General features: G+C 33.2%; 3 protein-coding genes across 11 annotated transcripts; all 3 read right to left on the bottom strand.

The window, feature by feature from the left end:
* Positions 1-10,828: 10,828 nt before the first annotated feature.
* On the bottom strand, positions 10,829-15,572 carry LOC116132031. 9 transcript variants are annotated; one of them, XR_004128350.1, is made up of 12 exons: positions 15,393-15,572; positions 15,103-15,314; positions 14,360-14,420; positions 14,218-14,266; positions 14,014-14,068; positions 13,853-13,970; positions 13,350-13,670; positions 13,116-13,209; positions 12,883-12,966; positions 12,387-12,541; positions 11,827-11,940; positions 10,829-11,189 (listed from the first exon to the last, which is right to left on the bottom strand). XR_004128350.1 is itself a non-coding variant. In XM_031417711.1 (7 exons), the coding sequence occupies exons 1-7, from the start codon at positions 15,544-15,546 to the stop codon at positions 13,495-13,497; spliced, it is 825 nt and encodes a 274-aa protein (XP_031273571.1). In that variant the 5' UTR covers positions 15,547-15,572; the 3' UTR covers positions 13,227-13,494. The 9 variants fall into 9 exon arrangements, 1 of the variants encoding a protein (XP_031273571.1); XR_004128349.1 differs by having other exon boundaries at positions 12,834-12,966; positions 13,116-13,202; XR_004128347.1 differs by having other exon boundaries at positions 13,116-13,202.
* On the bottom strand, positions 11,881-13,490 carry LOC116132016. The gene is made up of 4 exons (XM_031417698.1): positions 13,350-13,490; positions 13,116-13,209; positions 12,387-12,541; positions 11,881-11,940 (listed from the first exon to the last, which is right to left on the bottom strand). The coding sequence occupies exons 1-4, from the start codon at positions 13,488-13,490 to the stop codon at positions 11,881-11,883; spliced, it is 450 nt and encodes a 149-aa protein (XP_031273558.1).
* Positions 15,573-15,781: 209 nt separating the features above from the next.
* On the bottom strand, positions 15,782-16,516 carry LOC116132009 (zinc finger BED domain-containing protein DAYSLEEPER-like). The gene is made up of 2 exons (XM_031417690.1): positions 15,947-16,516; positions 15,782-15,849 (listed from the first exon to the last, which is right to left on the bottom strand). The coding sequence occupies exon 1, from the start codon at positions 16,504-16,506 to the stop codon at positions 15,967-15,969; it is 540 nt and encodes a 179-aa protein (XP_031273550.1). The 5' UTR covers positions 16,507-16,516; the 3' UTR covers positions 15,782-15,849; positions 15,947-15,966.
* Between the last annotated feature and the right edge of the window lie 10,804 nt (positions 16,517-27,320).

Genomic DNA, 27,320 nt, shown 5'->3' with positions numbered 1-27,320 from the left:
CTGACAAACAACATATTTTCTTTGCATAATCAAGACAAAGAGATGATGATAAAGGCTATAGGAATTGATATAGACAAGTTTATTGTTTATTATTTATTTATTAATAATTTTTATTATGGTGGCTTGGAGTGATTAGATTTTACCGAAACTAACTTTGTCTTCAACTTTACTACGCTTAATTTATGTTAATTGTACATAAATTTTGTATATTGTCTTCCTATATCTAAGTTTTGATATCTTATGCTATTTGGGGTGATAAAGACGAAGATTAAAATCTTTTCTTGGTGCCTGACTGTATCTGGCTAGCTATTCAAAAAATTATAGGATTTTATGGTGAAATTTTATACAATTGTATTTCCGAAAATCTAAGACACAATAACTATTATGACACCCGGGTCATAAAAAAAAAAAGAAAAAAAAAAATATATATATCATCAATAATTTAACATATTTCTTTGTGTGAAATGTGAATTTGATTTTAAGGTCTAATGAATCTGATGAGAGTCAGACCTAAGATTGAGTGATTGATTGCTTTGACATAGGTGATCTGATCCGGAACTTAAACTTTTAGACAAAGATCTAACACTAATATTTATGTCTAATATATATATAATCTTCTGGCTACTACCATTTAAAATATCTTGCATGAGTTCAACTTGAGATGTTTGATTTTATTTCTTATTCATCTTATAATATTTTATGATCAATCATTTGGATTAAAATAACATTGATGTTATTACTACTTCCAAATCTAATTTAAACTAGGGTTGCAAACGAATCGAGCTATTCGCGAACAGTTCAATGTTTGTTCGATAATATGTTCAAACATAGGATGTTTGTTCTATTATGTTCGCGAACATACATCGTTCGACTGATCCACCCGTTCATGAATAATTTGTTCAATTATTCGTTTGTTTTATGTTCGAAAAATATGGTATACATTATTATATATATTTATATTTTTTTCTTTTTTTCTTCTTTTTTACATTATGTTTGGTTTAGTTTGGATGAATTTTGTTTTAATGGTAATCAATAATAAAATATTATGATGCTTTTGTTTTTCTTATATATATATAATATGTTTGGATTTTTTTTTTCAAATGTCATCAATAATTAATATATAAGTATATAGCATTTAAATTAAAAAATAATAAATTATTATGATACATAGCATAACAAATTTAATAACATGATAGATTGTATAATCAAGTGATATATAACATAGCAAATCTAATAACATAATAGCTTCATATTTTTTCAAATGTAATCAATAATTAAATATTATGATATAACATTTCAATTAATAAATAATAAATATAATATGGTAAATTGATGAACATAACATGCATATTATATAATCAAGTGATGTATAGCATGACAAATTTAATAACATGATTCCTTAATTAAATATCGTATGGTAAATTGATGAACATAACATATTGTATACTCAAGTGATATATAACATGACAAATTTAATAATATAATAGCTTAATTAAATATAGTATGACAAATTTATGAACATAACATATTGTATAATCAAGTGATATATAGTATAAAAAATTTAATAACATAATAGCTTAATTAAACCTTAATTAATCACACATTTGTATTGATCATATATTACAATAGATCCTCATACTACTATGGATTTATGGGTGTTGATACAAAATATATATGTAGACAATAATGATAATATATATATGATGACCTATAATTTTGATATGGAACCAAATTTTTTGTTGTGTCATGTTTGATATGGAAACAAATTTTTTTTGAACCATTTATTGTTCTGTTCAATTTATTTTGAAGTTTTATTATTTGTGATGACTATTTATTTTAATTTACTGAGTTTTTATTGATTTATTTAAAATATAAATATAGATAGAAAGTTTGTTTATTTTCAACTGCTGAATTAAATGGGTATGAATTATGAATTGTTGTATATTTGTTTTTAGAGCATGAATTGAAAAGTTGGTGTATATTTTTTATTTGAACATGTATTTGAACGAGTTATTCGAACAAGTATTCATAGGTTATCCGAACGATCACGAATTGCTCGTTTGGTTAATCGAACGAACTCGAACAACCATTATGTGTTAATTCGAGTTCGAACAGTCCTTGTGCTTATCGAATGAGTTTCGAACGGGGGTGTTCGTTCGTGTTCGATTCGTTTGTAGACCTAGTTTAAACTACTAATTAATTGTTATTCTTAATTAAGTATAATATGGAAAAAGAGTTTTCCAAACAATTGACCTATATGTGTTCAGTCTCTCNAGCATTTAAATTAAAAAATAATAAATTATTATGATATATAGCATAACAATTTAATAACATGATAGATTGTATAATCAAATGATATATAACATAGCAAATCTAATAACATAATAGCTTCGTATTTTTTCAAATGTAATCAATAATTAAATATTATGATATAACATTTTAATTAATAAATAATAAATATAATATGGTAAATTGATGAACATAACATATTGTATAATCAAGTGATGTATAGCATGACAAATTTAATAACATGATTCCTTAATTAAATATCGTATGGTAAATTGATGAACATAATATATTGTATACTCAAGTGATATATAACATGACAAATTTAATAATATAATAGCTTAATTAAATATAGTATGACAAATTTATGAACATAACATATTATATAATCAAATGATATATAGTATAACAAATTTAATAATATAATAGCTTAATTAAACCTTAATTAATCACACATTTGTATTGATCATATATTACAATAGACCCTCATATTACTATGAATTTATGGATGTTGATACAAAATATATATGTAGACAATAATGATAATATATATATGATAACCTATAATTTTGATATGGAACCAAATTTTTTTGTTTGTGTCATGTTTGATATGGAAACAAATTTTTTTTAAACCATTTATTGTTCTGTTCAATTTATTTTGAAGTTTTATTATTTATGATAACTATTTATTTAATTTACTGAGTTTTTATTGATTTATTTAAAATATAAATATAGATAGAAAGTTTGTTTATCTTCAACTGCTAAATTAAATGGGTATGAATTATGAATTGTTGTATATTTGTTTTTAGAGTATGAATTGAAAAGTTGGTGTATATTTTTTATTCGAACAGGTATTTGAACGAGTTATTCGAACAAGTATTTATAGGTTATCCGAACGATCACGAATTGCTCGTTTGGTTAATCGAACGAACTCGAACAACCATTATGTGTTCATTCGAGTTCGAACATGATTTCGAACACTCCTTGTGCTTATCGAACGAGTTTCAAACGGGGGTGTTCGTTTGTGTTCGATTCGTTTGCAGACCTAGTTTAAACTACTAATTAATTGTTATTCTTAATTAAGTATAATATGGAAAAAGAGTTTTCCAAACAATTGACCTATATGTGTTCAGTCTCTCCAATTAGTGTAAATCATGTTAATGCATGTAACTTTTTTGTTTAACATGATTAAATAGATGTATATACGCTAACTATACAAAAAAAAAAAAGAAAAAAAAAAAAAGAATGCAATATGATTAAACAAACGTAATACATGCATCATATTTCAGACTTACTTTATAAGAATCTCCAAAATTATGTAATGAATTTCGGTGTTTATATAGGGAAATAATAGATTACGCTTAAAGTTTCCAAATTTATTGGGATGACAACTTTTACACTTTTATCAATGGACCCTTAAAGTTTGAAAAATTTCACAGATACCTTTTAGTTTTTACCCAATTATGGTATATTGCGTTAGGTTACAAAACATTTTTTGCATACACAAAGATCAAAGTTACTATTTCACTATCTCTCACAAACAACATAACGGAGTTGGACAAAGGGTATGTATATATTATATAGTTTTCAAACTTTAAAGATCTATTTAATTAAAAGTGCAAAAGTTGTCATAATGACAAATTTGAAAATCTTAAGGCAACTATTATTATTATCCGCACATAATTAATTATTCATCATCATATACATTACAATCATTTGAATTACAAACATATAATTAATAGAACCATTCCCTATTTAATATTGAATCACCAGTCCATTTAAAAATTAATAAAATTGATTTGCATCACTTTGCCCTGGCAATATTATAACTTTTTTTTTTTTTTAAACCAAAGTGTTTAAGCTAGTTATGCACACCTCAACTAATCATCGGAAGAGACTAGCGTAGTAACCTATCACTATGGCTTCTACTTAAATCGCGGATGCTCGGATAAGAATTGACTTGAGATCGTATGCCTCTTTACATTATTCCTAATTGCCCTAACCATCTAACTATGCCCGAATGATCTTAATTATATAAACCTCAAATTAAGAACTTCCAAGAGAACAACCAACTGTGTTAATAATTTTTTCTCTGACCATCAGCAACTAGTTAATTAATTATATACTAATCACTTCATAAATTCAAAAGGATTTTGAACTAATGACAAGGCTTTTTTGCTTTAATTATTATAATTAATAGTTCATTATACTTAATCAGTGCATGTCTATTCAATCCTTCTCATCATTGGTTATTACGTACTCCATAATTTAAGCTCATAATTAACTTAATTAACCCAAGGTTATTGTCAATATAACCAACATGTGATAACAGTTATATTATATATATATTTTTATGGTCAACAAAAGAAGCACTAATTATTATGGTAGTTTGTGAACAAAATTAGTTTATTTAATTATTTTTGTTTGAACACAATTGTTGTGCCGTAAATCTTGAGGCACGGATTCATGTCACGTATCGGTCTTTTTAGGTTAACTCTAATTACAACTTTCTCACTGTAATAATATATAAGTATACTTTTTATTCAAATGAGGGATCAAAAATTATTCACTTTGTAAGCCACACTTGTGTGCAATAAAAACAAAGAAAGCAATATACGAACAGTCAAGGTAGGATTTGCATTGAGTATCTGAACTACTTTTAAAATCGTTTTCTTTATGCGATTGCTTGTTCCATCTATTGATTCAACATCAAATCTTTGAGTTTTGTACAAACTTCTACGTAGATTCATCTTGAATCCTATGTATTTCTTGTTGGTGCAAATCGCTGCATCAACAACAATTTACCCTAAATTATATACACATATTTATCGATAAGTAGAAATACTTTTAGGTATATTCCAATAGAAACATTATTGAAACTTGTAAAAAGGATATATGTGATTCACAAGAATGAACATAAAACTCGTTATTGCATGATTGTATCATAGAACATAAGATTTGTAAATATGAAAGCTTAAAACCTGTAAAATATTACAAATTAGACGTTTGGTATTAATACTCACTAGTATTGTAGCATGAACCATTAAACTTTATGTATTATTATTATTATTCTTTTTTAATTACCTTATGTTGTTCTATTTCTAAATTTTGCCTTTTTTAAACTTTACGATTTCAATAGTTTTTTAATCTTGTTAAACGCATGTTTTAACTTGGGATTTGGATTCTCTCCTTATTTGAAGTTACCTGAGTTTTCAAGGATCTCATTTTAAGCCCTAACATTGATGTTGCACCTTAAGAGTCAATTTATACTCCTGATTTGAATTGTGTGTTGTGGCCAAAGAGGTAAAGACTAAAAAGAAACAAATTAATTATTAATTAAGGAAGAAAACTAGAGAGAGGGGTGGAGTAATCAAAAGAAATAAATTAAATTAAATTAAATCAAATGGGGTATCTAAATGAGGGTTATTCCATTCTAATGATTGGACAAGAAGACAAGGTTGAAGAAGATGAAGCCACTGTTTATTCCATCCAATCATTAGAGAAAATGTCTTCGCTTGAGCTTTCCTTCTTTCTCTCTTTTTATCTTTCTTTTATAAATATTAAAATCAATAAATAAATAAAGAACAAGAAAGATTGGTGATAGATAAATTTTAAAATAGATTCAATCTATGTATGGCCCATAAATTTGTAGCTTGCTTTGTCTGTATGTGTTTCCTCTTATATACAATTTTCTCTTCACCGCTAATACAAAAATAAACACACCCATAGATAGCCCATCGGTAAGAGCAAATTAACGGTGATTGCAAATAGATAGAACCTAGAGTCTTATGTTTGATTTCTAGATGTAAATGCAATACCTTTGCCTATAATTTACTTGGAGGCTATGACGGTGGATTCATTCTTCTAAATATTAGTCGATGTATGTGTAAAAAAAAAAAAAAAAAAATACAAAAATATTAAATTGAAATTAAAAAAAAAATAACACGTGTTTCTTTATCTTTTTCATAAAATACATGAAAACCATCAAAACATTGTTTTTTAATAGTCTTAAGATGTGTCATAAGAGCAATAGTAAAGACAACTCATCCATAGATTTATGATCTTTTCGAGTACTTAAAAAAAAAAAAAAGAACTTGTTTGATATTGTTTCTCATAAAAATATCTTAAAGCATTTTCTGAAGCAATATTTGATAAGTAAATGTCTTTTTACACTTTTTTTTATTTAAAAAAAAGTACTAGAAAATAGTCAAGAATATGCTTTGATGATTAAAAAGCATTTTTTGACATTAACATAGACATTTCTGTTTACTACAAAACCTTTAGGATAAAAATGCAATAAATAATAAGGAAAAAAAAAAAAATACTTAATCAAAAAGTACTTTTTCTTTCCCCCTTTTGACTTCTTTTTTCTTCTCTTTATCCTTATGATAGGCGAGGAGTAGCATGGGCTGTGACTAGGGCACGAGAGTGCTTTCGGCTGACACCACCAAAGCCGAAGGTGCGGATATGGGACCTCTGGCTTTTAGTCTAGAAGTGTTGAGAAAAAGCTATACCTTTTTTACAGAACCTGAGGGCCTGAAAGGCTGAATCCCACCATAATCAACATATGCCCAAAACTTTTTAGTGAAATTTTGTAGATTAGTGATAAGGGTAATTCAAAATTTTGTAAAAGATTGACTTAGGAAAGTGTAAGTCAAGGCATTCAATGGTTGGATGTTATGTGGTTCGAAAGAGGTAACATTACTAAATTTTATACCAAAATATAATCTACTAATTTACACGATTGTTAGATGTGTAAAATTTGTATGCATATGCCTACAAACTTTTACTAGACAAGTTTTGGTAATAGCAAGTTAGACTTGAACTGTCTCTGAGTGACCTAGTGGTTCGATAGAGACAGTTGAGTATATTATTCAAGAAGTCGTAAATTCAAGTTTCTCCTTGGTTGCTAATATGGATAACCACTAGAACTCTTATCCGACTATTAGTTCTAAAATCTTGAAAGATTAGTTAAAGTACGTATAAATTTATCCGAACACCCTCAATCATTAAAAAAAAAAAAAAAAAAAATGTTAATCTTGAATGTTTCATGACAACTCAAATTCGTTTAGCACAAAGGACACGTGACCGGTCTAAGGTGTTACTACTTACTACACTTCAATAGGTCAAAGATGAAAGTTGAAGATAGTTATTTTCCATGCTACCTCAACAACATTTAAACCGATTATAATTAATTAATGACTATAAATTAGTATCATATATTTAAGTTGATCATATCCAAAGCTTATACTTATATACCCCTGAGTATGCAAATGTAGCACCAAAATTCATTTAGTACTATTGACAATAATTGAAGTTAATAAACAGGAGCTTTGAATCCTTATAAATAATGAGCTTTGCACATTCGTTAAGAGGGAAATTGAGAAATCTATGTGCTAAACTAGGAATTGTTGTTAAATGGGGCCTTCAATAATACTAAAAAGCTTCAAGCAACAACCACCAAATTGGTTCGAATGATGCAAAATCTATACAGATTTTGTACCAAGTCAATGCACCTAAATAAGATTAGAAGGTGAAAAAATGATCTAAATAATTATTATGATGTGGGCTTCAAAGCAATTTCTCAAGAGCCAGCCACATGACCTGTTTCAATAATGGTAGAAAAGTAAGTACAGCTTTAAGAGGTGATGTTACATAACGCCACTAGATTTATCAATTTTGCGTCAAAATCAGAGTATGCGGCTCAGATATTCTTCGGTAACCTGTTCTTAAAAACAAATCTAAATGATCGTCGATAACCACCATATAGCAAAAGCCAAACCCTTGCAAACAAAGATAAACTTGCACCCTAATATTGACATTTCATAACATTACAGGTATCAACAGGATAACAAAGAATCTCTGATGCTAATGACAAGAAAATACTTACAATGTAATAGCTACAGTGTAGCGTTCATTATGTGGAAGGGTGCTGCTGATTCATTCTATAAAACATCCGAGACAAGGAGGCTCATCATATATCGAGAAGACAATGATCTGAGATTTGGCAAATCTTAAAAAAGTTTGGGACCAAAGTCATTTCGGAACCACAGTGAGAAATTGCAAATTCAACAAACATCACTTTTTCATGAAAAAAGTATGTGCACACATGTGGGTCTGGCTTGGGAAATGTCCAAAAGGAATTTCTAGTCAGCAAAGACAAATGCTAGAGTAATAGAGAATGAATCATCTTATGAGCTTCAAGTAAAATTATCACAAATAATAATGAATCACAGCTGCTACAATAGCTTCCAAAACCTAAAAGCAGTTTCGTTTTATTCCACATGTTCAAAAGGATGAAACAGTAAAAGCATCTTGTGAGTTTCCCAAACAGAGCTGAGCAGTGTTCATGCACAAAGTTTGTCATGCCAAAAGTAACCATTCAAATTCAAGTGTTTTTTGCATAAAATTTCAAAATGATGTATTTGGCTTTAAAACTAAATGTGACTACTCTAGTAGCTATCACTAACTTATAAGATAAGGCAAAACGATAAAAACAACATCACATCATAGTGACTAACTACAGAGTTTCAATCTACTATCTCATAATTCTGGAATTTTTGGCCAGAAAAGAGCCCCTAATTAGCAGACAATGTGTAATAATCATATGCTACTAAAATTTAAGGGAGCATCAGCCTATCTTTAAATATCAAAAACACCAAAAATGGGACTGATAGATTAAGAATTGAAGAAATCAAAAATGGGGATAATGAAAAGCAATAATGCTGTGATGCATGATAGGCAAATGATTCTATTTGTTCAATAATTAAAGTGAAGAGGAAACAGAAAATGTCTTTAGCTACTATATGTTGCATGCCCTCAAAAATCCTTAAAAGATTAAAGTTTCAATATCAGTTGTCCACAAGAAAACTATGTGCACTACATGTTAATGACAAGTGGTCACAGATTTCTGAAAGCTCAAGCAGAGATACCATTTAGAAGAACAAGCCAGATAAACCACCTTGAAGACTACATAAAGAGCATTTAAATCTTGTCCACCTGAGGGGGCAGCTTCATGCAATCTTGTCGCAAGCAGATCCATATGAAAGCTCCCTAACGAAATGGCCTACAAATATATTCTTGGCTGTCATGTGACAGTGTAGAGTTGCTGACCTTTGTGGTCATCACCATCAACGCCATCATCAATCAAAGTCTATCTACATTATTTCAACATTGGTTGAACAGTTCACCACTTGTCACTTTTTCCTACGTGCAATCATTTTCTTTTCCTGTAAATCATGAGTTTGTGACCCGAAACAGTAGAATAAATTATGTAGTGATCATTGCTATCATCAGCATGACCAAAGAATTATTATCATTTAAACAAGAGGTGTTCAAGAATGCATAGCTATAGCCCAACGCAAAACACTTTATTTCTCACAACTTGATGGCGTAGAAGTAAATTCAATGCTGCTTAACCTACAAAAGTAAGATTTCTGCACAGACACCTACTTAAGCTGCCACCATCACTGACAAAATACCACTATCAACAACCATCTTAACTCAGAAATTCTCTAGTTCTTTTTCCTCACATGATCCCTTGCCTTATATAAAACTCTAATATAATTGACTTTTTCAATTGAAAGGTAACAGTGTTCAGTTAGAAATATGCAAAGAATGGCGAAAGGAATCATGTCCTAGAACAGTAGAAGCATACAAAAAACCACACCAATATGTATGTACACACAAGTATTCAACTTTTAATAGTGTGCATGTATAATGCCAATTCAGATTTGAAATCTATATGGGCACCACAATGAGAAAAATTGAAAAAAAGGGGAAACGTCGGCAAGAGATCAAAGTCACAACCCCACTTAATAATGGGTATACGTGGATGTTTTATTGTCTTACGTTAAATGTACAACACTGAACAATTACACTTTCATCACTTTTCTAAATTATTGTTCTTTGAAGTTATTTATTTTCCAATACTTTTAACCTCAAAATCGTTTACTGAATACAAATGACCACTCTTATCTGATGCGCCCCCCCCCCTCTCTTTTTTTCTTCGATAATGAGTGTATGCATGGTCATTGAATCGATTGTACAATCATAGAGATATTTGTATAACCAAAGTCTTGCCTCTTTTGCTAAAGAGTATTCATAATTTGTTGTAACTATTGACCATCCATGTGCATTCTAATATTTTCTTATCATTGCACAACTATTTCATATGGGGGCTTTTATACATATTACTTGAAATTAGTTAATTTCATAAACATTTATTTTGCCTAATTTCATGAACACTATAACAAAATGATAGCTACAGTACTTTAAAGTGATACAATGATTTGGACATCAAAATTGTAGTATTCTTGATGATATATTAGAAGAAAAATGTACAACTGAACAAGTTATATTTTCCAGATTATGAGATGAAACTACATCATTAAGTTAATTTTATAAACTGCAGTGCATAAGATTTCATTTCATTCCAATTAATCATTCATCATAGAAAGAAGTTGTTTTGATTAAAAAAAAATAAAAATAAAACTACTACTTATGAGAGTCATTAGCAAAACTACTACTTATAAGAGTCATTAGCATATATATTAATTATAAGAGGATTAACCATATAGTAATAAAACAGGTTGGTGATAGGGGTAAATTACATACCCCCTCCCCCCCACACCACCGCCATTTTCTTTTCCTGAAAGGAAAAAGGAGCACAGATAGACTGTTTGAGCTCAAATTACATATCGTTCTCATCCTTCCATGTTGGTGGTGACAACTATGGACTAAAGATAAAGCTACCAGTGGCGGTGGCAACACATCATTAAATTATTATAGCCATAATAACTGGTAAATCATGTAACCTGGGCCTTTTTGTGTGAAGAAAGCTGTCTACAGACATTTTCTCTTCCCAAACAATCAGAGAAATTAGTCCATCATTTCTCATGTGTCTGCAATTTAAACAATTAATCAACATTAGATACTTCCCAAAACATCTTTAACACTTACTGACACAATTGCACGTATCAGCAAGATATAATTGCGATTATTATGAGACAAAGAACAAGAAACATATTTACATATGTGGAACCATCGGCTACATAATTCCATATATAAAGTAAAATATTATCAAAATGAATGTATAAAATCTTGTCTGCCATGTTCGTCTGTTAATATTGTGACTTTTATGCTGACGTATTTGTCCTATCTAATCCACGTATTTACTGTGGCCTAAAGATCAAAAAACACAGCATAAAAAACAAGTAAATGGACAATGACGGTGCAGTATAACACCCAAGCAAGCTCATCTAAAAAATCAGAGTCTCCAAGAAAAAAAATTCAACTAGTTTAAGTGATTATAAAAAGGGGAGACAAAAGAGGCAAGAAAGGGTCAAGTACAATAATGTATGAGAAAGCATTACTCAAAACCTAAAACCAAATACTAATCATTAAGCAGTGCTGATTTTGCCCAATCAATATAAAAGGATGGGGACTGATGCAAAAACAAGCATGAGAAGGATAAAGTGTTATCTAAAGCTATGCATCATAAAGAACTGAAAGAAGAAAAATACAGCAGAAAGCGGGTACCTTAGAAGAAGTGCATAAATCAACAAAATCAGTACAAAACTATCCAAAGTCAATCTAATGCTTCCATCCCTTGGAGTGACCATCTTCCATGTATGGCTCAAGAAATCCAATGAACTGAAAAGACACAAATGCACATGATTATTAAGATCTTAAGTTTGCCAGTCACCACAGGTAATTTATATACTCCAATCATAGAAAAATTATTTCCAAAAATTTGATTTTATGCCAAGAGAAATCATTATTCAGAACTGCAGCTGTGGCATCTTGAAATAAAAATCGCAGCAAGCCAAAGATTTGAACCTTTATGGTTTCTACATATAGAAGTAAAAATGTTTTTACCCAAATGCTCTGTGGCGAAATCATGTTTGGTAAGAAATTAAAATACAAAATAAACAAAAAGAGCAATAGAATTAACTCAAAACCTCAAACTCAAACCAATTCTCCAACTTAACTCCTTTCATTACATTAAAAGAAAAAATAAGTACAAGGAACTTTTCAAATAAACATGACTGTTAATACAAATATAAGTTGCAAGCACACTTGCAATACTAAACATATACCTTGGTTCCATCTTTGGACCACCGTGCACCATAACCATCAGCTACTCTTATCTCAAAGACAATCCCATGAGGTTGAACAATGTGCACATTCAACCAGCAACAATGGGCTATTAAACGACAAATGACATCCATTGCAAGCCTATTTTTGTCAGAATCTGGAATTGTAAAAATAAGAAGGTAAATAATGCAGGAATCAGATGCTAAAACTAATAAATAAAAGTAATTATTATATTTTTCATATTTATTTTTTGTCCAAGGAAAAAATTAGCTTCATTAGAAAATGAAGGAAATTGGAAGTGCGTAGACTGTGACATGCAATAAAGGATACCCATCATTCCTAGCCCATTTCACCAAAATCCCTTAACTACACAGTAAATATTTCCTACAATGATATATAAGTTTTTTGTATTGAAATTGGATCTTCAATTAAAGGACAATGTGCTATACTTAATATTAATGTACAGGAATTCCAATTGATGGCCCAAACCTCCATTACCATCTTTCAATATGCAATCCAAAACCTCAAGAGTGACCTCCAAAGAAGAACTGCATTCTTCACATTCCTATGGTTGTTTTAAATCTGAAAACAGGACGATTGGTGCAATAGGCTATGATATCATCTTGAGTCACCATTAATCTCAAATAGCTATGTTTATAGAAAAGGGCTCAGCAATAGTATATAAATTCAAAAAGTACCAGAGTAAAATTCAAGTTCACATTGGTACTAACCACTTCCATTAAAAATACCCCAGTATCTGTTGCTGCTCCTATTAACATGCTTTGCCAAGGCCCTGGCTCCTTGAGTTAAGGTACTACCTTTGACCTCAACCAATTAAACAGAAAGTTCAATAATTAAAACACATAAGGGAACAAGGAAAATATCTTGAGCTGGATACAGTAAATATTTCTCTTCGATTTTACAATCAAGACAAACATATATTCTTTCACAAATCATTATCTTACATTTGGTTTAAATGGCAACAAGAATGATGACAGAAGAGTTGATCTTGGTGGGGGGAGTGCATCCGAAATCGTTCCAGGAGTATGTGCAAGACCCAAAAGGCTTTGAATGCCCTCATAACCAAGTCCCGGAATCAAAAACATGAAATTAACCTACCAACGGATGAAACAAAAAACAAAATACTGCAGTAAGTAAGCAACTCACAGACAGTATAGTTGCCAGTGTAATGTAAGGTTGAGTAGCCATTTTAGAAACACATATTGCAAGGACACCATTGAGCCTTTCCTTCTCCTCCACATAAAACTTGCTATAAATTTCCATACCTGAAATAGCCATTCATCCATTACTCCTGAATGATTCTGACATTGATGAAAAGCTAGTAGTTTTCCCAAATTCTAAGGCTCATACTGAACCAGCCATCTACTCGAACAAAACAAAGTATTTGTCTTCCCTGAGTTTTAAACTAAGAATTTCTATTTAATTGCTTAAATAGACTCTCTAATACCTTCTTCAACAGTTTTAACTCCAGGAAGGACTTTCGCAAGAGTCTCTGCTTCTAACAACTCTGAAAATGAAGCACAATGGCGAACAGTCTGCCAATTAATGAAATTACAAAAGTGAAGCTGGAAAATAAGGCAAGAACAAATAAGTTAAATATAATGTCACCTGAACTTCAAGCATTATACATTTATTTAACAGAACCATTGAGCCTGGTCGAAGTCTGTGCCAAATAAATTACAAATTAAATTAATATATTAGGAGAGAAGGATAATTATCAATCATACAAATAAAGACAACGACAAAAACAACCACCCCACGCCCCAAACAACTCCAACGGTATTAAAAAAAAAAAAATTAAATTAGTCACACCTATTGTAATCATCCATTGCACACCTTCCCTCAACTGTTTTCAGGCCATCTACAATTTATTTGAAACAAAAAAGTTAACTACTTAATTAAAAACAAATAAAAAGAGATAATAACAGACTATATAAAACATAAATCATTCTACCTTTTATCAATGAAAAGAAGGGTTCCTGAACATCAAGTTCAAAGTCTACCGTCTTCAAAATCTACCACAAATCCATCAAAATATTAGAGTAAATCTCACTGACCTCCATCAAAGTTTGACTTAATTACAGATAGATCCACTTTGTTTAAGAAACATGCAAGTTTTTGAGAAATTTTATAAAACTTCAAGGAACTTCTCTCTTCAATATTAGAAGAGGTTTTTGCCAATCTCGGAACTAAAAGAGTAGAATCTATTTAGCTCAACTTCTGGAAGTCAATGAAAATTTTCCATTACATTAAAAAAAATTATTTAACCTGCATTGAAGTTTCACTATAATGCAGAAGAAAACCCTACTAGTTCTAATATTCATCAGAAAGATCTCCTAAAATTTTAAAAATCTCTTCTAAAACGGTCAAAAACCTCCTCCAAAGTTTCATAAAGTTTATCGAACAGTTTCATAAGTCTAACAAACAAACAAATTATAACATCAGCCGTACAATTCATTTCCAAACATATTCATGCCACTTATTTAAATGAAAATTTTGAGGTACGAATCCAAAATTCGGACCTCAGTGTGAACCAAGCAAAATTAAAAGACTCTGCTAGTAATTCATTTCCGAACCAAACTACAAATGAACAGCTCATCTTTAGTTAAGTCAAACTGAAAGAGAAAATTGAAATTTATTTTTGATTAATTATGTACTAATAATGTATTAACTAAAGTACAAGCAATTATGGCTTACATTGATCAATTCAGCTCCCTTATTCAGAATCAATTCACTCCACTCGTCTTCTCTCTGTTTCAGCAAACCATCTCCATGAACCAAAACGCCGTAATTATACGTCCGACAAAACGCCCTACAACTCACCGAACGAACCAAAGCTAAAGCCAGTCGTTTGTATAGAGGACATAACGGAACTCCTTGGAGTGAATCTTGATCGAAATCAACAACATCTAAAACGAATCAATTAATCAATGAATTACGAAATTACAAGCTAATTAACAAATGGAGTAGGCGTATTTTTTTGTTACCGGTGGCGACTGAAACAGCGTCGTTCGCTTCACGGAGGAGGAGGTTGGAGCAGAATTGGCTGGAGAGGCCGAGGTCGAAGCCTAGGGTTTGGTTTATGTGAGAGTTTAGAGTGAAGCTCAGTAGCTCTTCTACACACTCTTTGAGTCGCTCCATTTCTTTGAATTTTGCTTCGTTTTTCCGTTACCGCTTCTGCGTTTGTTTTGTATAAGGGAAAAAACGACATGGTTAGAACTACCATAATTACGAAAACACCCTTCTCAAATTTATGAGAAAATAAAACATTACAGTAATTTGAACGCAGCCCCTGAATATGAAAACAGAGCTATATATTATATATCATGAAGGTAAAAGTGTACATGAAAGTCTAGATTACAATCGGTAAAGCAAACTGGAATTCTTCTTCTTCTTCTTTTTTCTGCTACAGGAAGTAGATGAAAGGTGATGCAATATCAGGCCCTGTGGAAAGAAGAGCAGTTTTCATGTTAAGAATTCTTAACAAAATGTAGACTACAAAAAGGAAATAATGGAAGAAATTTGTTTTAACAATTCTTACTTGTTTTCAGGCCTTTGCCGCTACTCCCTTACAAAAAGAAAAGCTTCCGCGGTCTCAGGATCTACGTCAAAAGTCTCCATAACATCATCGACTGAGGGATTCGACTGAGCAGTTGAAACTGGTATTGCCAAGAAATCACGCGCCATCTTTGCTAGTTTTGGGAATTTTGGTGTATTGGCACGCCACCAAGTTAGTATGTCAAAATCTCCAACTGAACGAAATTTAGGTTCTTCTAAATACCGTTCAAGTTCTGATTTTTCTAACTTGCCATCTTCAGCATCGTTTGAAGAAGTACTCCCTGGCATTCCCAGAGGATCTAGCATGTCAAAATAACCAGTTAAATTGTTGGAGCCGCCGCCCGAGTATTCTTTGTAAAGTTGTTTAAGAGTGTAGTTAATTCTTGCACACTGCTCGTCAGCATAATCCTGGCCAAAGATTTCCTGGAACCAGCGCCTCACTATATCGAGTTTAAACTGCGGGTCAAGAATTATAGCTATTGCTAAAACCAAACCACATTTTTCCCAATATGTGTCAAATTTTTTCTTCATCTTACAAGCCATCAAGGAAACATCTAAATTGTCACCTTTGACCCATTTACGCAGGTTGCTATATCTATATGTTGCAAACCTGAGGAAAATAATCGTTTGTGGTTAGGCATGATTGTTTCCCTGAAAGGCTCTTAGCAACTTCATCCAACACTTTTACATGCTGGCAAATGTAGGTAGCCTTATCCCATTCCTCATCTTCTGGATTTAACCTGTCAAAATCCAGATCGATCATCTTTAACATATTAAAAGCTTCTCTTAACCTAAAAATTCCCTCAATTTTTTGGAAGCTAATAAATGTCCCACTCGCAGGCATATCTTCATAAGTTACAATGTTACCTTTCTCCCTCTCTAGATCTATTGCCATTTTGATGTTTTCATATCGTTCTGGTTTATTTTGGATATAAAAAATGCCTTCATTACATTGAGAAGTGCATCTTTTCCTTCCTGAGATCCATCCTCAATAAGAAGATTGAGAATATGTTGTAAGTAAATCGATGGGGTAAACGCAGCAGAAAACAAAAATATTTCCCATCGATTACTCTGATTAACCCAAGATCAGGGTCTAATATGTACCCAAGATCTTCCCAATGTTCAACTACCTCTTATGGCACATTTTCCCATCCTTCATCTAATGTATCTTATGGTACTAGAACTTCATCGAGTTCTATTTTTCTCTCGCTAGTATCTCTTAGAAAAAAATTCCTTCTCTAAGAAGACACCAGTACGAGCGACAAATATACATTTGCAAGATTTCAGGTTTAGCTTGTTTGAAGTCAATTTCTTGATCTAAACTTCACAACCCCAAATCCTTAGATAAGACAAGTTGGGCCTTCGCCCACTCCATATATAGTTCATATAGAGTCTTATCTACAGACTTTTATGGCACACGGTTCAATATGTGAATCGTAGTCTCTAGGGCATAACCTCAGAATGATGCAGGTAGATCACTAAAACTCATCATAGACCTAACTATGTCAAGTAAGGTCATATTCCTCCTCTTAGACACTTTATTGTGTTAGGGTGTGTACGGAGGAGTGAATTGTGATATTATCCAACATTCCTTTAGGTATTCAGAAAACTCTAAGCTTAAGTATTCACCTCCCTGATTAGACCAAAGAGCTTTAATACTTTTGTCCAACATATTCTGTACTTCATTTTTGAATTCTTTGAATTCATCAAAGGCTTCAGATTTATGTCTCATAAGATAGACATAACCGTATCTACTGAAATTATCAGTAAGTGTGATGAAGTACGAATATCCACTTTTGGCTTCAACTGTTAGTGGACCACATACATCACTATGGATGATGCCTAATTGTTCAGTAGCCTCTTCACTTTGTCCTATGAAAAGAGACTTGGTCATCTTGCCTAAAAGGCATGACTCACATACCTCAAATGACTGAAAGTCAAAAGGGTCTAAAACTTCGTCCCTTTGAAGTTTTGCAATGCAAGTTTGATTAACATGACCCAATCTACAATGTCAGAGGTATGTCTGGTTTCGATCGCTATCTTTAGCTCTCTTGGTTTCAACATTGAGAATATCTTTATTGTTTAAATCAAGAACATATAATCCGTTATATAACCTTGCAATTCCAAATAGAAGACCATTGAAACTATAGGACAACAATCCATTAGAAATCTCAAAATGATACCCTATATTATCCAAAGCGGATACTGAAATAATATTTTTGGAAATAGAAGGTACGTAATAATAGTTACGAAGTTCTAACAACAAGCCCGTTGGCAAAGATAAACAATAAGTTCCTACAGCTAATGTGGCCACATGTGCTCTATTTCCAACTCGTAGGTCCATTTCTCCCTTGGCGAGCACTCTACTCTACCTTAGTCCATGCACATCCCTATAAATGTGAATACCACATCCTGTGTCAATGATCTAAGATGTTGAAGGAGAGAAATTAATCTCCATCATGAACATACCTAAAGTCGAAGCCTCTGACTTCTTCTTGCTCGCGAGGAACGCCTTGTAGTGCTTCCTCCAATGGCTAGGCTTGCCACAATAAAAGCAAATTACTTTCCCACCCTTCCCAACACCACTCTCAGGCTTAACATCATCCTGTCATTTGGGCTTATGCTTGGGTTTGGCCTTGGCCTTTCCTTTGCCTTTACCTTTTCCTTTACTGGCAACAACTAATAAAACAGGCTTGGACCTTTTCATGTCTTGCTCTGCAATCCTCAGCATGTTCAGAAGCTCTGACAGGGATTTCACTATTGTGTTTATGTTGAAGTTCATTATGAACGGTGTAAAAGAATCAGGTAAGGATTGCAGAATTAAATCCACTTGTAATTCTGCATCCAACCTAAAACCCAAAGTCTCAAGCCTTTCCATGTGCTCGATCATTTTGAGCACACGAGGACCAACTTTGGCTCTCTCAGTCATACGACTCCTAAACAGTGCACTCGACACCTTGTACCTCTCATGTCGAGCATTTTCTTTGAAAAAGCTCCTTGAGGTGCATAATGATGGCAATAACGTCCATATTCTCATACTGTTTTTGCAGCCTAAGTGTCATCGATGCTAACATGAGGCATTGAACGCCATCAACATCATCAATGAACTTTTGATAAGTATCCTTTACTTCCTGAGTGGCATCAGGATCAGACTCAACCATATGGCTTATCAAGGATATACAATTTCTTTTCGAACTTCAATATAATTCGAAGATTTTGGTACCAGTTTGAGAAATTGGATCCATCCAGCTTGTACTCTTTCTCGATTATCGGTCGTAGGTTCATAATGCTCATTTTGGTGAATCTACAATTGTTGAAAAGTAAAAGTTATTATAATGTTCATTATTGTTTAATATGGTCCTTTATTAAAACACTCCCACTATTTTCCTCAAGTCAATAGCCCTCACTATTAACTCGGGAAAGCCCGTTGGCTTTCCTAGTTGATTGAGATCCCATCTAGCCCATTTCAAACCTTCGCTTTGGTGAACATGCCAAAATGGGTTGATTAGGTAGGCCAACAAACTTAATCTACACCAGTTGATAGCTCCCACTATTAACCTCAAATGTGAAGCAAGCCAACAAACCAATCACACAATCTAACGACCTAGCCATCATCCTCAAGTGTGATTCTTAGTATCAGTAGAGTGGACACTACATGTCGCCACGTACACACGGCATGTGTACTTCTTTACTATGCCTATGACATGCTTATCAACCTCCGCTTTGGCGAACAAGCAAAACATGTCATTTTAAGTCGACCCATCACCATTAAGGAAAACTCCAAAGAACTCTAACCTCCCACTGGTAGAAGTGTACCCCTCGATTTGACGAACATGGTTCCAATGAACAGTGGTTTGATTAAACCCATGGTGATGGAAGGCTTACATATGACTTAATATACTTTATTTGAGGGTTTTTATTTTACGTCTCACCAGTTTTATTATCTTTGTTAGAATGACATTGTTTGGCATGTTGTGAAACATTCAATCTTAGCATGCATTCTAAGCAAAATATAAATGTGTCGGTACATGGCCCAACTAAAACCGATTTCCTTGAGCCTAGAGGAATTGGTAGGTCACCTAGGGATCATGTAATAAATATCTTAAGTCTTCAGGTATGATTGCCTCGTCCTTGCTTCGTCTTCAAGTACATTACAAAATACATCATACTAAATTTACAGTGAAATTAATTATTACACTAATTTTACATCAATAAATTTAGAAGCTTCGATTTACATTCAAGGGGAATGAGATAAGAAAATGTACATCGAGAAGGTAGAGAACGGTAGGGCACGCAAGCCCCTAGTTAAATATTACAATTATATATACCCAAAAATACTTTAAAACATTCACCATAGGTATAAAGGCTCATGTACTGAGCACCGTGCAATTTTTCAAACAAGAATTATTGCACACATTCAAAACAATCAATTTTGAATTGGGTGGGTTGAATTATAAAAATGACCCTCTTGAATTTGCAGAATTATGCATTGATCCAGCATTAAAAATGCTACAGCAACATTCATACTAAAGCATGGTTTTATCATGCTACGGGGCGCAGCAGGAACATGTTTGAGCTACGGTGAAGTTTTATTTCGCCACGGCATAAAACTAGCAACTCGCGATTTGACGATGCATTTGCGCCATGGCGTATTCCTCTCACGCCATGGCACAATCACACAATCTTACGATTCAATGCACTACATCGTCGTAATCACACTGTGCCATAGTTTTATTACGTCATGTCTAAAATGCGCGTTTTGCATTTGACGACGACTTTGCACTACGGCGAAGTGTTATTTTGTTGCGGCTCAAATTGTGCGATTGCGCAATCACATTGCGTAATCACACCGTGGCCCAAAGGCGTGATTATGGTTGCTTGATGTTTTCCTGTAGTTACGCCACGACATATTTACATAATCTTGGTTTACAAAACTCTACACTGTGACGCAGAAGAATTGTGTCGTGGAGCAAAACGAAGTTTCTAGATTATTGTTCATGTGCGTATCACAAAAACGATCCAATGCGAATCCCTCAACAAATCCAACACATCAGTTAATCAATTTAAGCAATATTAACAAATCAATAAACCAGACATGTAATATCCAACAATCAATTCAGTTAATCAATCTAAATACTGTTAAAATATATACTATCAAGAATGCTAGGCTCTGATACCACTGTAAGTAAATCGATGGGGTAAATGCAAAGGAAAAAAAAAAATATTTCCCATCTATTACTATGATTAACCCAAGATCAAGGTCTGATATGTATATATTTTACATGCTTAAATTGAAAAGAACAAAGGTAACATTAATCCAGACAAGGATCAGAGATCTTACGCACGTTTGAAGGCTCCTTCAAATGTCTCCGAATCTACTTTGCTATCGATCCAAGAATAGGATAAACAAACGGTGATCCACACAAAGACAATCTGAAGAACCAAAGAGGGATTTGCTAGATCCTCTTTGGCTTCAAGAATCAAAACTTGAATCAAAGAAAAAACTTTGATTCAAAGCAAAGGGGAGAACGTGAGAAGCGAGAGGGCTGCCTCCTTTTCTCTCTTTTTGATTGAATGAATGAATTATTCATTCTTTAACACACATGCACTTATATAGTGTATGTGTCAAAACCCTATTCCAATGACGAATAGGCACAGTTCCAACCCTTGTATCCTAACACCCCTCTTGTGGTATTTTTATTTTAAATTAATAATTATTATAATTAAAGTCAATTAATATATTTATGAAATATATTAACATTTAATTAACAATAATAATTCATTTAAATATATGCGTATATATATATATAAATATAATCTCACTTATTTAATTTTAACAGTAAATTAAACATAGACAACAACCTCAGCAAATTTAATTGCACTGTGAAATTACCAAAATACCTTTTCATCCTCAAAGACGAAAATGCCCCTTGCACAAACTGATTCTTAAATTATCTTCTATGTGTGTGACCTGTAGGCTCCTCATCATACCGGCAATGAGTAGTATCGCGATTAACACCAATTAATCGTCTCACTACACACAGACAATGATTTGCCCTAGTAAGGTATCATGGCGACCCATAGATTCAGATTCAGCGAAACAGCTACCTGTCAACAATATGGTTACCGTGCAATCAAATCCTTTCATCATTTGTTATTTCAACGAGACTGAGGTACAAAAATAGTGTCAACCTTAGTTATTCTCAACGTATTGGTATTCAGTTACTAAACCAATGACCGGAATAATAAATTGGATTAGGCAATAACTCAATCCCACTGTGGCCATATATTTAGTGTCATTGTCATTTACTGAATTGTGTAGTGAGATAACTTTTCCCGTACCTTGAAGTGATGAATCCTCTGTCGATCCACCATGGTTTTGATACACTCTTCGATGCAGCTAATCACTACCGTATTGATAACTTTAAATAGAACTACATTGGGCTAGTGTCAAACTACACCAATCGATGCATAAGACACTTTGGTGATCTCAAGTCTAAGGATCACATGCACCACCATTTGTTAGAGGATTTATTCCATAGACACTTAGGTTACCATCTATATGGAATCCTCTTGTGGGTTAGTCCAGTGAACTTACCTACAGCAAGCACTCATGTGTTGCACTAGGTTGTCGGCAAACAACCTTGACAAGTGAGATCAGTCACTGCCTTTCGACAAGGTCGTTCAACACTATGATAGCCTTACAGTATTATCTGTGTCCTTGGTTAGAATAATATTGGGGCTATGGACATTTCTAAAATGGTCACCATATGTGCTCATAGAGTTCTCACTATCAAGGTTTGAAACACTTGATATCCTCGTCACGGTTCTACAATTCTAAGGATATATATTAATATATATAGATATGATTTACACGATATAGAATAAAATATCTTTTATTGATCAATGAACATTATTACAAACAATCAATTTTACAATAATTGATTGGCTCTAGGGCACCTACCCTAACATATGTACAAATCAAATAATGTGTGACAATGTTCCACTTAAAGTAAGTGAATGTTGATGAAGAAGCCACCCTTTAATCTTGCAAGTTATCTGATAAACCTCCTCAATACATTTAGTACATTGTGCAGTTATGGCGAACACCTTTTTGTCAAGATTGCTCCAATCTAATAGCATACTTTTGAAAGTTCCAAAAAGTCCCCAGTAATTGTCGAAGAATCTCACTCTTCTCAAAGCAAGAACCTTGTTCTTTAGTTCCCAACCATCATCAATGAAGTTCAAGGTCAAACAACTATTGGTAAATATATTATTAGTGCGTCTTCAAGAATCAATTGTTAAGTTGAAATGACCTGGCGAGGGTTTATTAATGAAACTTTTGAGTTTTCTTTTTTTTTTTTTTAAGTCTCAAGTATGTCAACCTTTAAACTGCTGTGAGATCCAAAATTTTCTAAGGAATAATCCTTCTCAACTGCACTCAATGAATTACTACTTCTGTCAAAGATTGGAAATGAAGCAAGGATAAGAAGAAGAAAGAGGCAAAAGTAGCAGAATAACTGCCAGAGAATGCCTAAGTGAAGGGAAGAGAAACAGAATAATCAATTTTGTATACTGTATTTTTGTATATTGCAATGTGAAATGTACAACCCTATTTATACAAATGTAATGTGATAATAAAAGGAAATAGGAATAATGTCAGGATTTCTCAATTACATGAAATCCGAGCATCAATGTACAATATATGGAAAGAATCCATTAGAATTAAAACAAATATTTTCATATCTCAACACTCCCCCTATAGCTTGTGGTTGGTAAATATCATGAATGCTAAGCTTGCATAATAGATATGAATGTTGTCTACTACACAATGGTTTGGTGAAGATGTATGTTGGTTGCTGTGTAGTACTAGTATGCGTGGTTTTAATTATTCCTTCTTGAATTTTTCCTTTTATGAAGTGATAGTCAATCTCTATATGTTTTGTTCTTTCATGAAACACTAGATTTGCTGCAATATCGTTTGTTGCTTTATTATCACAATATAAATGGACAGGGTCTTTTACTTGTACTTCTAGATCTCTCAATAATCCAAGAATCCAAGTGATCTCATAGGTGGTTTTAGCCATAGCTTTGTATTCAGCTTTTGCTGATAAGAGATATAGTAGACTACTTCTTTGTTTTCCAGGATATTAATGCTTCTCCAAGTTTTATACAAAACCTAGTAAGTGATCTTCTTGTCATTGGACATGTGCCCCAATCTAAGTCACAATAGGCTGTGACATCTAAGTTTGCATTCCGAGATAAGAGGAGTCTTAATCCAGGGCATCCCTTTAAATACTTGATTACCTTCATTGCTGCATCCATATGAGATTGTTTTAGCTCATGCATGAATTGACTGAGGATGTGGACTACATAACTAATGTCTGGTCGCATCATAGTTAGATAGATAAGGCGACCCACAAGTCTCTGATAATGTGACGCATCTTCTAATTGTGGATCCACTTCTGAGGATGATATTGCTATGTCATACTCTTAGGTAGTAAGTTTGGAATTTTGCTCAACAGGAATAACACTTGGTTTACATGTCGACAAACCAGAATTAGATACAAGTTCTAGAACATATTTCCGTTGGTTAAGAGATATCCCTATTGGAGATTGCAATTTCAATCCCAAGGAAATATTTTGGTTCTCCTAAATCTTTGATACGAAAATGCTTATTGAGATGCTTTTTTAGGATCTTGATGGCTATTTCATCATTTCCTGTGATCAAGATATTATCTACATATATATAAGAGCAATTAAAGGGTTACTTCTTCATCTTGAGAAAAAAGCATAATCATGTTTAGATTGAGGGAATCCTAAACTTGTGAGAGCTTCAATGAACTTCTCATTCCATTATCGAGATGCTTGCTTTAAACCATATAGGGACTTTTGAAGATGATATACTTTATTCTCCTCTTGTCGTTGAAGTCCTGAAGGAAGATCCATGTAAATTTCCTCGTGGAGATCACCATGGAGAAATACATTGTGAACATCCATTTGATGTAAGGTCCATCACAAACAGAGGCGACTGTTAGGAAAGTGTGGACAGTGACATGTTTGGCCATTGGGGAGAAAATCTCAACGTAATCAAAACCTTCACGTTGCGTGAAGTCTTTTACAACCAGTCAAGCCTTATATCTCTCAATGGAGCCATCAGAACGATGTTTGATCTTATAAACCCATTTGCAGCCAATAGGTTTTCTGTGAGATGGAGGTGGCACTAAGTCCCATGTATGATTGAGTGCTAGAGTGGAATGTTCTTTAACTATGGCCTAACTCTAGTGAGAGTGAGAGTGAGAGACAACCTTAGAATAATAAGAAGGTTCCATTTCTGCAGAAATCTGATTGATACATACCCTATGGGCTAGAGATAGTCTATCATAATTGACATGGTTAGATGTTGGATAAGCAATACCTGTGCAAGTCTGTATTGTGGATAAGCAATACCTGTGCAAGTCTGTATTGTGGGACAATCATAATCAACTGCCCAAATCGGTGGCCGGATTCTGCATGTGCTCTATTCTAAGAGATTTTGTGAGTGGTGGAATGTTGCTTCAACTGCTGGAATGACAGAAGACTAAGGAGCAATTTGTAAATTGGGGGTGCCAATAATAGGTGGAGCAAGGATAAGCTCGAAAAATGGACCTAAGGGGGTCATCTTCCAAAATAGATGTCATATGTGGTTGGCTGGAACTGGGAATTGCATCATGATAAGGAACTCTATCCTTGTGAAAGAAGACATCATGGGAGATGAAGAACTTTTTCTCTGCTAGATCATATAATCTCTGCCCCTTTTGTAGCATAGGATAGCCCATGAAATTGCAAGGTGTAGCCCGGGCTCCAAATTTGTCATGGGATCCCATAACTTTGGAATAACAAAGGCCCAAGGACTCTAAGGTGACTGATATCTGGAATGTTTCCAAATAGTAACTCATATGGTATTTTTCCACCAAGCACACGAGATGGCATCCGATTGATTAAGTAGGTAGCTATGACCACATATTCACCCCAAAAGGATATAAGTAGGTTGGCTTGTTGTTTTAAAGCATGGGCGACTTCTAATAAATGCCTATGTTAATGTTCTACTACCCTATTCTATTGAGGAGTGTATGTACATGAACTTTTATGGAGGATCTCAAGGGAAGAGAATAGGGAAGAACAGTTGTGGTTAAAAAATTCTCGGGCATTATCAGATCGGACCCGTTGAACTGAAGTTTTGAATTGTGTGTTGACGATGGCTAGGAAATTTCTAAGGTGGGTAAGTGTTTGATCCTTGGATTGCATAAGGAAAACCCAAGTTCTCCAGGAAAAATCATTTATAATGGCGAGGAAGAACCTAGATGCATCATGATTTCTAGTATGATAAGGACCCCAATTATCTAGATGAATAAGGGAAAAAGGATATGTGGTAGTGGATGTGCTTTGTGGAAATGTGTTTTGAGTTTGTTCGACCAATGGACATATTGGACATTTAGGCTGAGGAATAGAAGCATTATGACCCAGTCTTTGATGAAAAATATAGGAATTTTTATTAATGTTTGTATTACAGAGGGAAACTTTATTGGTAATACAATCAAAAATAAAAGAGGGAGAAACATTGGGTTTCCAGTAGTAAAGGTCGTTATTCACTCTACCCAAGCCCATTAGTATCCTAGTCGAAAGGTCATGAAATTCACATTTGTCAGGATAAAATCGTAAAAGGCAATTATTATCTTGACAAATTTTTGACGCGAAGATTAGGTTTAGGTGGAATGTTGGGACAAATAACACATTCCTAAGTACTAAGGATTTAGTAAGTTGGATAGTTCCTATGTGGGTAGCATGTGTAATATTCCCGTTGGGCATACGTACATAAGTACTGGATGTGTTTGTGGTATGGTGAAAATACTTTGGGTTGCAAATGATATGGTCACTAGCTCTCGAATCAATTATCTAGATATCATTTGTAATTAAATTAAAACAGAAAGATGTACATGAATATGCTGCCATTGGTGCTTGGGGAATAGTGTGTAGCATTTGCAAAAGTTCGGTATATTGTTCAAGGCTGAGTTGAAGGGCTGATTCAGAATCTCCAGAATCAGTGCTTGAAATTTGATGCACTGAAGGCTTGCCATTTTTATCCTTGGTAGGATAGCAATGTAATTTTCAACAATGATCTTTGTTGTGGTTCTGGCATTTGCAATAATCACAATAATATTCGGGTTTGCTATGCTTGGACTGCCCAAGCCCATTATGATAATTGGTTTGCATAGGCCCATTGACTCTATTGTTGATATTTGGGCTAAAACCTTGACCCGTATTTGAATTGGGCCCAAGTTTAGTTTGTAAAAAAGAGAGAAGATTGGCGTCGTCCG

The sequence above is a fragment of the Pistacia vera genome, unplaced genomic scaffold (assembly GCF_008641045.1).
Source record: "Pistacia vera cultivar Batoury unplaced genomic scaffold, PisVer_v2 Contig247, whole genome shotgun sequence".
In the NCBI taxonomy this organism is placed as follows: domain Eukaryota; kingdom Viridiplantae; phylum Streptophyta; class Magnoliopsida; order Sapindales; family Anacardiaceae; genus Pistacia; species Pistacia vera.
Note: the sequence above shows the minus strand (reverse complement) of the source record. Positions and strands in the feature narration are given on the sequence as shown.

What these genes read in the sequence shown, in the direction of transcription:
- LOC116132009 (XM_031417690.1), bottom strand. Translation starts at nt 16,506, where the DNA reads ATGGCTTGTAAGATGAAGAAAAAATTTGACACATATTGGGAAAAATGT.
- LOC116132016 (XM_031417698.1), bottom strand. Translation starts at nt 13,490, where the DNA reads ATGTTTTTGATTCCGGGACTTGGTTATGAGGGCATTCAAAGCCTTTTG. An exon ending in TGTTGCCATTTAAACCAAAT is followed by an intron (nt 13,210 to 13,349) that starts GTAAGATAATGA and finishes TAATTGGTTGAG; the next exon opens with GTCAAAGGTAGTACCTTAAC. An exon ending in GGTCCAAAGATGGAACCAAG is followed by an intron (nt 11,941 to 12,386) that starts GTATATGTTTAG and finishes GTGTCTTTTCAG; the next exon opens with TTCATTGGATTTCTTGAGCC.
- LOC116132031 (XM_031417711.1), bottom strand. Translation starts at nt 15,546, where the DNA reads ATGGAGCGACTCAAAGAGTGTGTAGAAGAGCTACTGAGCTTCACTCTA. An exon ending in GCAATGGATGATTACAATAG is followed by an intron (nt 14,069 to 14,217) that starts GTGTGACTAATT and finishes TATTTGGCACAG; the next exon opens with ACTTCGACCAGGCTCAATGG. An exon ending in AGTTAAAACTGTTGAAGAAG is followed by an intron (nt 13,671 to 13,852) that starts GTATTAGAGAGT and finishes TGGCTATTTCAG; the next exon opens with GTATGGAAATTTATAGCAAG.